The sequence below is a fragment of the Herpailurus yagouaroundi genome, unplaced genomic scaffold (genome assembly GCF_014898765.1).
Source record: "Herpailurus yagouaroundi ecotype Mexico unplaced genomic scaffold, PumYag 180, whole genome shotgun sequence".
Taxonomy (NCBI): Eukaryota; Metazoa; Chordata; class Mammalia; order Carnivora; family Felidae; genus Herpailurus; species Herpailurus yagouaroundi.
In genome coordinates, this window is record NW_024412411.1 from 21,533,083 (window position 1) to 21,549,925 (window position 16,843).

Genomic DNA, 16,843 nt, shown 5'->3' on the forward strand with positions numbered 1-16,843 from the left:
GAGAGCCGTTTGGCAGAAATATTAGAACAAAATTAAACATCAAAGTCATATTTGCATATTGTTAAAAATGAGGTAGTGAAGAATTCAATGGGCAGTGTTATTCGAGCATGTTTTAAATAGTGGTTTTTCTGGTAATAATTGGCATACAATAGAAAATAGAAGTGATACGGAATTTTGGTATGGGAAAGAACATCATTATTGTCAGTATCTGTTTTTAATTTAGCACTGGTCAGGAAAGGAGGGTAAAGTGGGGCTGCCAAAGAGAGACCTGAATGCAAATACCTGATTTGGAATGATAGTGCCTAAGAAGCGTTTCTCTTCACTGCCCTTAGAAAATGTTTATGTGAATAAAATTAATTTTAATACAATTGTGAGCTTTTATTATGAATTTTACACTCACTTTTTCCTACTGATCCCCTTCCAGGTCTCAGACATGAGATACAAAGCTGTCAGAACTGAAAACACACACCTGAAAGGGATGATGGGAGATTTGGACCCCGGACAGTACATGGTAATTAATAATGCTGAAACTATTCAGTAACTTGAACCGAGATACTACGTACTTGGTCAGGACTTGCCCAGACATTATTTGCTAAGCACGTCCCATGCGTCAGGCAGGCAGCAGTGGGGGCAGCAAATTATCTTGTACTTGGACTAAACTTACTTTTATCCTCAGGCTAGAACATTTGAATTTCTAGTTTTCTCCTCTGTTCTTTTCTTGGATTGGGCTACAGGCTGATCATTTCCTCAAACATGCCACTTCCTTGCTTTTTTTTGCTCTCACGGTTGCCTCTGAAATCCTCGTGGCCTGACTCATGTGTCAACCGTACCCTTGATGAAGCCGCCCCTAAAACTCCAGTGAGAATCAGTTGTGCCATCCACACTGGGTTTATATTTTGGTGTCGCTTGTTTTGTAGCCTGACACTTCCCCACTAGGTGGTGAACAGGGGCCACATTTTACTGAAGTGTGTACCACCAGCACCTCACAATGTCAGGGGTATAGTAGGGTTCAGTGAATGTTGGTTGAATGAAAGGAAGGATGAAGAAATGAATGATTGAGGATTGACCTTGTGATTTTAACCAACGGCTCTGCATTGCTTAATATAGCAGTTGAAGGTTGGTTTTTATATGTAAATATAAGAACTTTTCTTTATTGAACTAATGAAATACTGTCGTTACTTGTTTAACATTTATTTGCTCTGAGAGAAAATTTTGAAATAAAATAATTTTTCCGCCACTGGGGGAATCGAGAGGATAAAAGATGACTATGGTGATTGCTTCACCTGGCTTCAGTCTCCTCAGCTATGACACAAGGAAGTTAGACTAGGGGTTCTCCATGATTCTAGATTTCTGTGATAGTAGGTACTTGTTCTCATAATAGTAAGTATCCTAACATCAAAGAGTTAGAGGCATTCCGCAAGCATTCTGCCTTCTTTGGCCCTGCTTCCAGATTGTGTAATCAAAGGATAGACAGATAAAAAGTGAAGTGTACATGGTTTCCCAGTCTGTTACATAACATCTGTGTGACGTCTGGCGTTTGTTCCTATAAACGCTCAACACACAAAAATTTGAACTGAGTCCTGCCCTCATGAAAATCTTTTTTTTCCCCCTCTCACAAAATGGTCTTTGTGGTGGTTTTGTCGTTTTTTTTAAAAAAACTAAATGTTTTCAGGTATGAATTCTGCCTCATCACAGCTCACGCTGAGCCTGCTTCACCCTGGTTTGTATGGGCGTTTGGTTTTGTTCACTTATTTGTTTTTGGCTTTTTCAAGAAATAAAACGCATAAAGATCTGTAAAGAAGAAGCTAATTATTCCACTGCTTTCCCCAATCCCAATTTGGAATCCAGAGATATCCAGTGCTAACAAACTAGTATGTAGCATTCTATCACTTTTTCTTGCTCACACACACATATAGAAGGGAGGAGTTAAATGTCCCTTTACAGAAATAAGTGTATAATATACACATTATTCTAAATTGCTTTTTGACTCTGTATCACCAACATCTGTATAAGACAGAAGAAAAACATCTTTTTTTTGGTAATTTCTTAGGAAAATCAATATATACTCACGTAAAATATATATAATTTTTAGTAAATTGAATCATAACTTACATACTAGTGATTTTAGTGCAGTCTTTTGTTCTTGCTTCTCCCCTTTGCTCTGTTTCCCTACCCACCTCATAACCTCCTCCACCAGATAACACATGTTAACTGTTCAGTATGTATTGTTTTGTACTTTTCATGTATATTAATTCATATATATGTGTATGCATGCGTGTGAATATGTATACATACATGTGTATAGTCATATAACTAATATCTATACATACATGTATATAGTCATATATTAACTTTTATTATAAATTGGATTACATTATGCATACTTTGCTCCATCTTGTTTTTGTCCACTCAGCAATATCTTTTGCGAATCGTTATAAATCAACTAGTTTAGGTCTATTTCATTTTGTATAATGGCTTCATAATATCCCATGACGTGAATGTATCAAAATTTATTCAACTATTTTTCGGGATCAATTCATTCGTCATTAATTCAACTCTGTTTCTACTGTATAATAAATAAACAATACTGTAAAACAATACTGTAAAAAAAAATCTTCATACATACATTTTTGAACAGCTTCCTAAGAAAAGAATTGCTGATTGAAAGAATATGTATGTTTTAGGGGTGTCTGGGTGGCTCAGTTGGTTAAGCGTCCGACTCTTGATTTCGGCTCAGGTCATGATCTCATGGCTTGTGGGATGGAGCCCCGTGTCTGGCTGCACACTGAAAGCACAGCGGAACCTGTTTGGGATTCTCTCTTCCTCTCTCTCTGCCCCCCCCCCCCCCACGCTGCAAACACCCTCTCTCTCTCTCTCTCCCTCAAAATAAATTTTAAAAACTTTAAAAAAAGGATATGTATGTTTTAATTTTAAAACATTTGTTGTCAAATCATATTTCTACTATCTCTGTATGTGCATACCTTTTATGTTCCTCCTTACCAGCAATAGGTGTTACTGCTTTTTAAAATTTTTGGCAGTCTGATGGGTGTAAAGTGATTTCTCAGTAGTACTTGAATTTCTATTTCCCTGGATACTGTGAGTATATTTTTGTATGTTATTGGCAATGTACTATGAATTATATTCTTTGCTCATTTTTCTGTTGGGATGTCTTTTTCTTGTCACTTTATAACAGCAATTTCCTTAATTTATTGTTTGTGATTTTATTTATGATATCTTTTTGCCATACACAAAGTTTTAATGTTTGTTTTTTTTTTGAGAAAGAGTGAGAAGGAGACTCAGAATCCAAAGTAGGTTCCAGGCTCTGAGCTGTCAGCACAGAGCCCGACGCGGGGCTCGAACCCACAAGCCATGAGATCGTGACCTGAGCCGAAGTCAGACGCTTAAGTGACTGAGCCACCCAGGCACCCCTACCATACACAGAGTTTTAAACCTTCATTTGTCAAAAACGTGTATCTTTTTGTTTACAGCTTCTGAATTTTCTTCCTAGAATAACAAGGTTTTTCCAACTTCTAGACAGTATACGTTGTTAGAATGTCTTCAAAGATTTGTGTCTTTTTCCATCTAAGCTTTTAATCCATTTGAATTACAGTTTTACATGTGATATAAAACAAGAACCCAATTTAAATTTTTATATGAAGGTTAAGGTCAATTTATCCCGTTTCTCCAACGTTTATTTATTTTTGGGACAGAGAGAGACAGAGCATGAACGGGGGAGGGGCAGAGAGAGAGGGAGACACAGAATCGGAAACAGGCTCCAGGCTCTGAGCCATCAGCCCAGAGCCCGACGCGGGGCTCGAACTCACGGACCGCGAGATCGTGACCTGGCTGAAGTCGGACGCCCAACCGACTGCACCACCCAGGCGCCCCTATCCCATTTCTCCAGATAATTTCCTGTTGGGTTTTATTTGGAATCAAAATAAGTTTACATATTACTTTGAAAGAACTGGCACTTTCATGATAGTAAATTTTCTCATCCAAGGATATGACATCGTTTTCCATTTCTTCATATCTCAGTTTATGCTCTTCAATAAGACCTTACAATTTTCTTTCTTTAGGTTCTGTGCCTTTCTTTTAAAATTATGCTCAGGTATTTTATAATTCTTGTCACAGTTGTAAGTGAAGTATTTTCCTTTTTCCATATCTAAGAACTTATTTCCAATATAGTAAAAAAACCAAATTGTCTTTAAATTCTAGTAGGCATTTACTAGAGGCTCTTAGGGATATTTGAGATATACTATCATTTCAACAAAAATAGATAGTTTTAGCTCTTTTTTTTCTACTGTTCATATCAGTTATTTTTGTCATACTGCATTTGCTAAACCCTCAAGGGAATATTAAATAATAAGAGTGATTGCTGAGAAAACTGTCTAATTTCTGATTCTAGATGAAATTGTTTTAGAGTTTCACTGTTTAGAATAATTATTGTTCTTGGGCTATGGTCTTCTATCTTTTTATTCCTAGTTTACTTAGAGTTTTTAAGATTTGCTGCCAGCTTTTATCAAATAGCTTTTCAGCATTTATGACATCATGTGGTTTTGTCTATAATTTGTTGATGTATGATAGAGTATGGTTGACAGATTTCCTGATATTGACCCATCTTTGAATTTGCGGAATGAACCTTCTTGGTCATTGTATTCATTTGCTGGGCCTTCCATGACAAAGTACCACAAACTGGGTGACTTAAAACAATAGAAACTTATTGTCATATAGTTCTGGAAGTAGAAGTCCAAGATCAAGGTGTTACCAGGGCCATACTCCCTCTGAAACCTGTGGAGGAGGGTTCTTCCTTATCTCTTTATAGCTTCCAGTGATTTGCCAGCAATCTGTGGCAATCCTTGGATTATACATGCATCGTCCTATCTTCACATGGCGCCCTTCCTGTGTCTCTGTCTTCACGGCCAACTTTCAGTTTCTTCGTGTGGTCTTCCCTCCATGGGTGTCTGTCTCTGTATCCAAATTTCCCCTTTTTGTAGAATACCTGTCATGTTGGATTAGGTCCTACCCTAGTGACCTCATCTTTACTTTATTACCTATGTAAAGATCCTTTTTCCAAGTAAGGCCACATCCTGATATATAGGAGTTAGGATTTCAGCATACCTTTTGTGGGGGGAGGGGAAGAGAAAATTCAACCCATAACAGTCATACTCTAACAATTTCAACATATGCCTGGGTTCTATGTGACAATATTTTATTTAGGAAATTGTGACCTGCGGGGGTGCCTGGGTGGCTCAGTCAACTGGTTAAGTGTCTGACTCTTGGTTTTGGCGCAGGTCATGATCTCACGGTTTATGGAATCGAGCCCCACGTCGGGCTCTGTGCTGACAGTGCAAAGCCTGCTTGCGATTCTCTCTCTCCCTCTATCTCTGCCCTTCCCTTCTCTCATGCTCTCGCTGTCTCTCAAAATAAATAAATAAACATTTAAAAACAGAAATTATGACCTGTGTATATAAATGAGATTTATACACAGTTCTTTCTACTTGTTTTAAAGTTATGCTGGCTTTATAACAAAAATTGGGAGTATTCATCTTTAGGAGTTATCTAGAATAGTTTAAATAATATTGGAATTACCCATTCTTTAAAGGTTAAAAAGAGCTTAGCTGTGAAACCATCTGGACATTGAAGTTTCAGTGAAGTATATTTACAATTACCTTTCCATTCTCTTTTAGCATACTTGGTATTTTCAGATTTCACTTCTTCTTAGGTTGCTTTGATTGTTTGTATTTTTCTGGGAAATTTTTACACATTCCAATTTGTTTCCTTGTTACCAAAGGTAGTAATATCCTATAATTCTTTTTGTCTTTTCTATAGTCTATGTCCATGTTTCCTTTCTTATTCCTAAGCTTGTATAGTTTAGCTCTCTGTCCTTTTTTAAAGCCTGGCACACAAGGGGATTATGTATTTTGTTAGTATTTAAAAGTGTTGGTTTTTGGATTTATTATTTCATCTATTCGTTCTAATTTCATAATGTTTAGCTTGTATCGATTTCCTCCTCCCAATTTGTTTTATTTTGTTGCTCTTTGTATTTCTTAATATAAACACTGAATTTCTTAATTTTATATGTTTTTGATTGTGAAGCCTTTTAAAGCTGTATGTGTTCTTTTGGCTATAACTTTGCTGCATCCCATCAATTGCCATGAAATATTCTCTTACCGTTCTTCCCAAACGTACTCTCACAGTCACAGAGTAGAGTGGGTTTGGTCTCTGAGATCAGGGAGAGCAGGCAAAATTGTCAGCCAAGACCTGCCCAGGATAAGTGGCCCTGCTTGGCTCTGGGGAGGGACAGATTCCTCACCAGCTCTCCCTGACAGGAGTCCCACACACCTGGCTCAGGAGTGAAGGGTTAGAAATAAATATGGGGGAAAAAATAGTTACAGAGAGGGAGGGAGGCAAACCGGAAGAGACTCTTAAATACAGAGAACAAACTGAGGGTGGATGGGGGTGGGAGGGAGGGGAAAGTGGGTGATGGGCATTGAGGAGGGCACCTGTTGGGATGAGCACTGGGTGTTGTATGGAAGCCAACTTGACAATAAATTATATTAAAAAAATAAATAAATATGGGACAGGGAGATGCAACAGGATGCCAACAACTTCCAAGGCTCCCTCGCTCCTCATGAGAATATTAGAAAATGTTTGTCCCACAGGGAAACTAGCACTCGTGTTTCAAGTCAATGAGCCAGTTTCAACTTCGTTTCTTACAACTTAACCTTTTTCCCAGGTTTATCAAGGTGTAATTGACAAATAAAATCGTATATACTTAAATTGTACAATGTGATTGCATGTGTATATACATTGTGAGATGATTACGACAATCAAGTTAATTAACACATCCATCTTCATATAGTTATAACGTGTGTGTGTGTGTGTGTGTGTGTGTGTGTGTGTGTGTGTACGTGTGGTGACAATGCTTAATATCTATCCTTTTAGCAAATTCCAGGTGTATAGTACAGTATTATTAGCTATAGTCATCATGCTGAATAGTAGATCCCCAGAACCTAGTCATCTTATAAATGAACCTAGTCATCTTTGACTCAACATCTGGCCTTTTCCCCTACCCCTCAGCCCCTGGCAACTGTCATCCTCCTGTCTACTTCTATGAATTTGGCTTCTTTTTAATTGAAGTATAGGTGACATCCAATGTTGTATTAGTTTCCGGTGTGCAACATAGTGGCTTGGCAATTCTGTACACTATGCAGTGCTCACCATAAGTATAGTTACTACCTGTCACCATACAAAGTTATTACAATATCATTTTGTTTTTTTAATTCCACGTATAAGTGAGATAATGCAGTATTTGTCTTTCTCTGGTTTATGTCACTTAGCATCCAGTTTCATCCATGTTGATGCAGATGGCAGGATTTCCTTCTTTTTTATGGCTGAATAATATTCCATTGTGTATGTATATAAGTATATATACACAAATAACACATTTTCTCTATCCACTCATCCATACCTTGGCTATTGTGAATAATGCTGCAATAACATGGGAATGCAGATGGTTATTCTAAATACTGATTTCATTTCCATTAGATATATACCCAGAAGTGGGATTGGTGATCATATGGTAGTTCTATCTTTGTTTTTTTGAGGAACTTCCATACTGTTTTCCATAATGATGGTGCAAGATTACATTCCCACCAACAGTGTACAAGAGTTCCCTTTCCTCCACATCTTCACCAACACTTGTTATATTTTGCCTTTTTGTTAATAGCTATCCTACCAGGTATGAGGTGATGCCTCACTGTGGTTTTGACTTGCGTTTCCATGATGATTAGTGATGTTGATCACCTTTTCACATAACTTCTTATTCTTGGCCCTTTATGGGTCTTCTTTGGAAAACTGTATATTCAGATCCTTTGTACATTTTGTAATTGCATTATTTGTGTGTGGGTTTTATTTTGTTTGTTTTGCTACTGAGTTGTATGAGTTTCTTATATATTTTGGAAATTAAACCCTTATCAGATATACGGTTTACAAATATTTTCTCCCATGAAGTTGCCTCTTCACTCTATGATTGTTTCCTTTGCCGTGCAATAAGCTTTTTTTTAGTTTTATATAGTGCCACTTGTCTATTCTTGCTTTTATTGCCTGTGCTTTTGGTGTCAAATACAACAAATCATTTCCGGAACCAATATCAAATATCTGTCTCCCCTCTGTTTTCTTCTAGGAGTTTTACAGTTGCAGGTCTTATATTTAAGTATTTAATCCACTTCCAGTTATTTTTTTTGTGAGTGGTATAAAATAGAGGTCCAGTGTCATTCTTTTGCATGTGAATATCCAGTTTTCCCAATATTTATTGAAGACACTATCCTTTCCCCACTGTGTCCTTGGTGCTTTTATTAAAGATCAGTTGACTGTATGTGTGTGGGTTACTTTCTGAGCTCTTTGTTCTGTTCCTTATCTATACCATGCCACAATCACTACGGAATGTTTCCATTCATTCCATACATATTTACTGAATACCTACTATGTATCTGACAGTATGCCAAGATTGTGAATAAGTCAGACTAGATCCTTGAACTTAGGAAACTTAATATTAGTACAAGGAGACCAATTATTAGTAGATATGGACAATTAACTGGACACTTATGCTGAAGAGTAATAGGAAAGCTCAGAATTCAGGGGCACTGATAGGGATTACTTAACCCTGTCGTGGGATAATAAAAGGCATCTGGGGAGCAGTCAGCCATACAGATTGGTGGGAAAGAGTCATGCTGAAAGAATAGAATATACAAAGACCAGCGATGAGGGAGAGTCAGGGAAACTTGGAGAACTGTATAATAACAAAGATCTGCAATGTATTGGGTATTTACTCCATGCCTTGTAATCTGCTGGACGCTTTACATACATAGTGTCTCTATCCTTATAACAAGTATGTGGTGGTTGGGTATGATGATATCATTTCACAGAAAAAGGAATGGAATCTTTATGTTTTTAAGTAACTTGCCTAAGATCATGTAGCTTGTAAGTTGGTTTGGATCACTCCAAATGCATAATACTGCTATAATATCCTATGGTTCTCTCTGTTTCTTCTGTTTTATTCATTGGCTCCTCCCACTACTGTTCCTGCCTCTCCTCATTCCCCCAGTTTTGCTGTTGGCTCTTGTGCCTCTGGCTCCATGCTTTCCCTTAAAGGATAGATCCGTCAACCACTCCAAGTTACCTCCTCTAGATTACCTCGTGGCTTCTAAGCTCTCCCCTTCTTATCCCAGACGCAACCTTTCCTTGTGTTCTTCTTCCTATCAAGAACATGTGCTCAATTTCCAATAGGAGGTTAGAACTCTTTATATTCCATGGCTTCCTTAATCTGGCTCTCCCACTTTGTGTCCCTTATAGTGACCTACAACAAACCCTCTGCTAGAGCTAGACCTGTCTCAGTCTCATCTGCATATGTGATGGTCACGTCTCATGCTCTTTCTTGCTTCCAGGCTTTCACACATGCTTTCCTTCTACCTAAAAATTCCCTTTTCCCACTCCACATAGTTATGCCCTGTTAATGTTTTAGATAACTCAGCATAAATTTTACATGCTATACAAAATCTTCTTTGATTTTCCTCTGCTCTGCTAAGTGTCCCTCCTAGAAACCACCATAACATCCTTTATTTAACACCCATCATAGTACAGGGTTAAAATTACCTGTTTCTTGTCAGCTACCCATCCCCTTACCAGTAGGCCCATTGAGGGCAGTTACGGTCCTAGTTTACCATTATATCCAAGCACTTAGTACAGTGCCTGAACATAGGAGGCAGTGAAAAAATATTTTGTTAGATGAGTGAATGAACAAATGAATGAGTGAGTGAGTGAACAAATGAATGAATGAATGAATGAATCCTTTATATATCCTCCACCTGAATGCTTTTCCTTAGCACTGAGTTTTGGATTGTCTTCCTTTATTTTTTTAACTGCTTAGTGTATGTATGTTTTGTCTCATCAGTCGTAGACTTCTTGATGGGAGAAGTGGACTATATTTTATACTTCTTCATAGAGGGTTTGGTATAGGATAGGGCTCGATGAATACTTGTGGATTTGTGGGTCTCACCTGTAGTGTAAGAGGCATGAGTAAACTTTCATGGGAATTATTGCTCACATCATGAGAGATTGCCAGAGTGTTGTTTTATCTCACCTTCTGCATGATCTCAGTTGCCATTCATTGATTCAGAAACATTTGAGTTTATACTTGGTGCAGCATAATTTAATATATAATTATACTTTATCTATATTATTCACTATTTTTTCATACATGTTAATTTAGTCTACTCGGTTTTATTGTATTTTCCATGAGAGCAGGGTCACTTTTTGGTACTTGATTACCTCTGTGGCACTTAGCACATATATATACAACATGTGTTTGTTTAAAGAGTGGTTAATTGGATGGATATCATAAAATGGAGTGCCATTGATGTGTGGCCTTCAGTGTGATGCCTTATTAAAATAGTATTTAATCATATATGCTTTATGTTGAATTGTAATTCATATAGAAAGTTAACTTTATCAGTGCTCTCTCTTTTTTTGTATGTGAAGATTTATAATTGACTTTGGTAACTGAAATAGTCAAGCCACTCCCCAAAGAGAAAAATCTCAAGTGCCTATTGAATTAAAAAAAAAAAAAAAAAAAGAGCAAATATAATTCTTTGTTCTTTAAGAGCGTATGATCTGGGGCGCCTGGGTGGCTCAGTCAGTTAAGCTTCTGACTTCGGCTCAGGTCATGATCTCGTAGTTTGTGAGTTCGAGCCCTGCGTCGGGCTTTGTGCTGACAGCTCAGGGTCTGGAGCCCATTTCAGATTCTGTGTCTCCCCCTCCCTCTGCCCACCCCTGCTCACTCTCTGTCTCTCTTTCTCTCTCTCTCAAAAATAGATAAACATTAAAAAGAATTTGTTAAAAAGTATACAATCTATTTTGTTACTTTATGTAGCACTCATTAGTTTAAAGATTTCATACTAAAGAAAACTCCTATCTGTTATGTGTTCAAATCCCACAATTAGATAGTTAATTCTTTCTGAAATAATTGTAATGGATAAATAAACATGGAATTAAAGGATTGGTGCTGAATTTTTACCCCAGGCAGTAAGAAACAAAATATTTACATCATTATTTTAGGGCTTCTAAAATATGTGGTATTTGCATAATATTCGAATAACAATTCTTTTTCCTTTCCAGACAAGTGAAATCACTGACATTAAGGTAGGTCATTTCTAAATAACTAGAACTTTGGGAATTTTTCCACTTGACTAACTGTGAAGCGCCCTGTTTATCACACTTAGGGAAAGAAAGTTTAAACAAGGCCCTCACCCAGTGGTAGGGACCTGCCCTCAGTCATTAGCTGTCCCCTGCTCCAAGCTATGGCAGCTCCCCTTTCCCTCCATTGAGTATGTGAAGGAACTGCCCGCCTGGTTGGTAACTCTTCCTCGGGTCTCAGAGAGATGCTTTTAAAACTGTAACAGAGGGGCGCCTGGGTGGCGCAGTCGGTTAAGCGTCCGACTTCAGCCAGGTCACGATCTCGCGGTCCGGGAGCTCGAGCCCGGCGTCAGGCTCTGGGCTGATGGCTCGGAGCCTGGAGCCTGTTTCCGATTCTGTGTCTCCCTCTCTCTCTGCCCCTCCCCCGTTCATGCTCTGTCTCTCTCTGTCCCAAAAATAAATAAACGTTGAAAAAAAAAATTTAAAAAAAAAACTGTAACAGAAGTGGCTCTGAGAAAGACGTTCCCCTTGGATTTGTGCAAAAACAGTTAGAGAAAAGTATGAGGTGTTTACCTGTATTTCCCTGGGTAGCTAATGAGAAATCAAGTTTTTCATGATAGTTTTTTTTGTGATTCCATATTTACTTAGGCCCGTGAGCATATTTATTACATTTTCCTGCATCTAAGAAACGTGCCGTAAAATCAGATTTCATCAGAATTCAGAATTGGTGGTAATTTTTAAGACTCATTTGCTCATCTGCCCTTCACCATCCGTGAAGTTTGCCAAATAAAATAATAGCATAAAAAATTACTACCCTCACAACAATCTAAAACATCCATTTATGTATTAAAAATTAATATACTAACCATAAAACAAAAACATGGTTAAAGCCTGTCCTTCTGTAGAAGTACTTTGTTAGCCTATTATTGTTGAACATACGTGAATTTAAAAGAAAAAGTGTAACATAAAATACTGTTCTTCAGACACTGCAGTAATTTAACTGGCCTCATGCTGGCATGCCAGAGTAAGTAAGTACTAGGAAGTTTTGCCATTTCGAGAATGAAGCAATGGATTAATACTACAAAACCCTAAACTTTGAGGGAAGAAAATTTTAGCTAACAGGCCTATCAAATAACCCATCAGAAATACAGAGGTAGAATTTAATCAGTGCCTATTTTCACACGATAACCCATCTAGTGAAGGATATAGTCCTGACATTACTAGAAAAGCCTTTAAGAAAAACATGAAATGAGAGAGCCCAAAAATGTTGTCGTCAAGGAAAATGAAATATGCTTTGAAATATAAATTATGCAAATACATTACCTATGTAATTTTTTCAGGTCATGCTCACAACACTTATTTAATTATGGTGCATTTAGAAAATTATAGAGTCTTTTAAAAAATTATTACTATCATTCTTAATTACTTTAAACCAACATTGGGCCAAAAAGAATCACAGACGAAATCCAAATTTATAGAAAAGGCTTGAATAAAATTATAACCGAGCAGCAGACCATCAAGAATTACATATTTTGATGAATAGATTTTTTTAGAGTAAAATTTTCAACCCTTCATGAACTTTCTCTACCAGATCTGTTCATATGAATACTTATCTTAGGAAGGGCAAAATTTTATGAGATGGCTTCCTTTATATTTATTATAAATCTACTCTAATTTTAAAGATTTTTAACTTATTTATTTATTTATTTATTTATTTATTTATTTTTGAAGGAGAGAGAGAGACAGAGCATGAGCAGGGGAGGAACAGAGAGAGAGGGAGACACAGAATTCGAAGCAGGCTCTAGGCTCTAAGCTGTCAGCACAGAGCCCAATGCGGGGCTCAGACCCACAAAGTGTGAGATCATGACCTGAGCCAAAGTCAGACGTTTAACCGACCAAGCCACCCAGGCGCCCCAATCTACTCTAATTTTAGAATAAACAATCCTTTCTCTTGGAAAGCATGCTACAGATTACTCTTTTATCTGCACTGATGTATCTCAATGAGCAAACGTGAAGACCTACAAAAGGCAAGGGCCTAACAAGCAGAGACATACCTTTAATGATCCTTCTATTCCAAAGGGCACCTTGGTCAATAGCTGTATAAACACATAACCCTTTCTGTGTTGTTCTGGGGCAATTTGGCCTCCTGAAGAATTTTCATTCAAAAGTGGGACCTTTCTAACGATTCATGAACTTCTATAACACATTAGGCAGTAAACAGAAAATGTAGTAAGCAGGCTTGGCCTTTGAAAGCAAAAATTAAAACAAATAGGTAAACCTTTTTAATACTTAATTTGTACACATTTCTACACTTATCAATCCTGATACTAATATGATATATAATATTATGTGAATAATATAAGACATGCAGTTAGTAAAAATAAAAATAATGACTTTATGGGATGCCTAGGCCATGAAGTGGCCTACATGCCAAAACCTTACATTTAGAAACTTCAAAATAAAATTTCTAAGACATATTCATCTATAGTCTTATGGGCTTATAACCATAGAAATTTGGAGCTTCAAAGATGATACTTTATCCATGTCATACTTTTTGTGCTAAAATATTACCCTCTGACAACAAAAAACTCTTGTTGAATCAGCAACTACATGACCCACAGATACCTAAATCACAGGACTAGAAAGGACCATGTAGTCATTGAAAGCATTTTCATGAGTTTTTGTGTGAGACTATGTCCTGTTTTTTTAAACTCTGTGAGAAGAAAAGTGTAGACTCTCCATAAAATTTCTTACAGCATTTAATTCAAAACTCATCGGGAATCTTTGTTCTTGCTTTGTAAACCGCTCATTTTGTGATCTGAACATGTTTCATATCCCCTTCTGAGGACACATTAAGATTAGGTGGTGTAGGGGCGCCTGGGTGGCGCAGTCGGTTAGGCGTCCGACTTCAGCCAGGTCACGATCTCGCGGTCCGTGAGTTCGAGCCCCGCGTCAGGCTCTGGGCTGATGGCTCGGAGCCTGGAGCCTGTTTCCGATTCTGTGTCTCCCTCTCTCTGCCCCTCCCCCGTTCATGCTCTGTCTCTCTCTGTCCCAAAAATAAATAAATTAAAAAAAAAAAAATTCTTAAAAAAAAAAAAAAAAAAAAAAAAGATTAGGTGGTGCACACCAGATAGTAAAACTACATCATGAAGCCGCATTCCTGAAGACTAGTACTGCCACAATTTCAACTGTTAGATCTTTGCTCTCAAATGGTCCAGAATCAGACTCCAGTCTGTATGGATTTAGTAGATAATTGTTCATCACCCAACAGTGGGGAATCGATATGTGATTTTCTATAATGACATATATTATTGTAATCAGAGCAAAAAAATCTTCCAAAATTGAAATGTGTGTTAATTCTGGTTCTATTATTAATGCTGGAAGGCATACCCTCTAGACACGAAAACCCTTAAATCCAGCCAGTCTGTTCTAGAGAGAGAGAGAACGCTAGTGCAGAAGTGAACACGGACAGTGGCGGATGCATTGCTCTCGTTGTGAAGCGTTCGGTGGCAGCTGTCACTGAATGTCCATGTTGTGAGGAGGTGAGGGCAGGAGAGGGCTTCAGGAGGCACACAAAGGTAGAGCCATGTCCCTGGACTCAGATAAAAGGGGCTTACGACAGCCATGTCTAAGTGCACAGAAAATACGCATTCCCTTATAAGGAGCAGTTTTTTCAGTGATGGTTTTTTCATTCTCTAGAGTTTGGACTTCACTAACAGGGAACATTCGAGGCATACGTCTATTAACAAACTGGAACACGAGAATGAAAGGCTCCGAAATGATCTTGCAAAACTTCGCTCCAATGGCAAATCAGCATGGGCCAATCAAAATACCTATGAAGAAATGGGACGGTACACCTATCAAAACCAAATGAAAATGGAAAAAAATGAAGATAGGTATGTTAGCTCCATTGTATAAGGACACAACTGTATAAACATTTAATAGAAACATTTATTTTTAAACAACTCAACGGAGAACTTTTATATACTTTCTCTTCAATTGTTAGCATTTTATTCTGTGGTGATAATACAGTAGTATAGATATATTGTTTTATATTAAATTCTGTGCTGTCAATAGCTTTCAAAATACAACAGTGAAATGGTAGCGTTACAGTGAATTCTACTTACTTCAAACCCTTCTTAGAAGCCGATGTGGCACGCAAAGTATACAAAGAAGTAATCTTATTTTTTTATGTCATAAGAATAGAAAAGCTAGATTTTAATATGTTACGTATATTGTTCAAACAGAATAGAAAATAGGTCACTTCTGACTTTCAAAATATACGCTTTATATTGACAACTCCAGCAGTAGCGACAAACTGTTGGTCCCTTCGTAGGAAAGGAATTGGAGGGTGGGTAAGAGGTTTTCTCTGAGCGAAGAGAAGCATGTGGAAAATTAGTATCTGCTATCCACAGGATCCCCTTTTAAAGTGCCTTAGTTCAAAATTTAAGTACATACGTCAACCATAAAATTAGACTAATTTATTCCACTTTAATGAATACTTACAGAATCAAAACTGTCCTTGGCGGCTTTCCACTGTTTTTCCAAACCTGGGAAATTCTCAGCAAAATAAACAAGTTTCTTTTCTCCAGGATATCTTAGAGTCATTACCATGCTCTTGTGCATTGTGAGTTTCAGGAAGGGGTGTGGCATGCAACATTCCCCGAACTTCTTTAACATCAGATTTGTTAACATTTCATGGTGCCAAGAAACGGTGAATTGATAGGACCTAACTTCGATCCAACTTTTGCTCAAAAACTCATCACACTTAGCATGAAAACCTTACCTACTGTTTGCATATAACATAATATTTACAGCCTTGGGAAACGTACTTAAACTTTGTAAGCCTCAATTTCCCATCTGACAAATACAGATAATAAGTATAAGGGGTTTTTGTGTGTGTGAGAATTATAGAAGAAAATACAGTTCCATATAAAACATATATTTCCATAAATTTTAGCCATTATTGATATTATTATTACTAATAAAATTGTTAGCATTTATAACAATATGAATACTTCAGCAACAACTCACAGTGCCAAAAAGTAGCTTTGGGTGGCCAAACAAATGGCTGAATCTGACATTCCCTCAGCCACAGTCCTGTGAGAAGGGGCGATGCCCGCCTATCTTTGTAACTAAGCACGCCCCATCTAAAGGTGGATAAATCCATAAATCCATGGGACATAGCAAAAAATATGTCTGTCAACATTCTTGTAGACGTAGTGCAGCTCTCCTACTTGCATCCCCTCAACGCTGCACGTATTACAGGCTGTATCCTAATCCGATGCAAGAAATAGCAACCATGCAAAAGCGCTCGATTAATAACCTTTTTTCAAGACGTTCAGGAAGGAAATGAGGGCAGACTGGCTGCTACCCTAGAAACTAAGCACTGGGGGTGGGTTGCTGGCAGGGGGCGGCGGGGGGAGGGGATGCAGGGAGGTGGGGGAGAGGCAGGGGGCAGGTGGTGCCGTCTGGGTGCAGGTGGCAGAGTACAAACAGGGTGTGGGGGCGGACGTAACCGTCCGCTGAGGCCTAGCCACGGGCCGGTTCTGTGGTGCCCGTGCCAGGGTGTTCCGGCCTCTGTAACTGAAAACCTGTCTCCAGAAGAGGTCTCATCTTGATTGTGGTATAGAAATATTTTTTCTGATGT

At 37.9% G+C, this 16,843-nt stretch overlaps 1 protein-coding gene and 1 long non-coding RNA gene across 5 annotated transcripts in view; one reads left to right on the forward strand and one right to left on the reverse strand.

The window, feature by feature from the left end:
• The window catches only part of DEUP1 (deuterosome assembly protein 1), an 82,860-nt gene that overhangs the window by 50,882 nt on the left and 15,135 nt on the right, over positions 1 to 16,843 (forward strand). For all 4 annotated transcript variants that reach the window (XM_040489611.1, XM_040489613.1, XM_040489612.1 and 1 more), the window contains 3 exons: positions 425 to 511; positions 11,176 to 11,199; positions 14,893 to 15,089. In XM_040489611.1, the coding sequence (XP_040345545.1) occupies positions 425 to 511; positions 11,176 to 11,199; positions 14,893 to 15,089 (308 nt within the window). The remainder of the gene's footprint in view (positions 1 to 424; positions 512 to 11,175; positions 11,200 to 14,892; positions 15,090 to 16,843) is intronic.
• Positions 14,543 to 16,826, reverse strand: LOC121039416 (uncharacterized). The gene is made up of 2 exons (XR_005794757.1): positions 15,700 to 16,826; positions 14,543 to 15,050 (listed from the first exon to the last, which is right to left on the reverse strand). It is a non-coding gene; the product is annotated as an uncharacterized LOC121039416 (long non-coding RNA).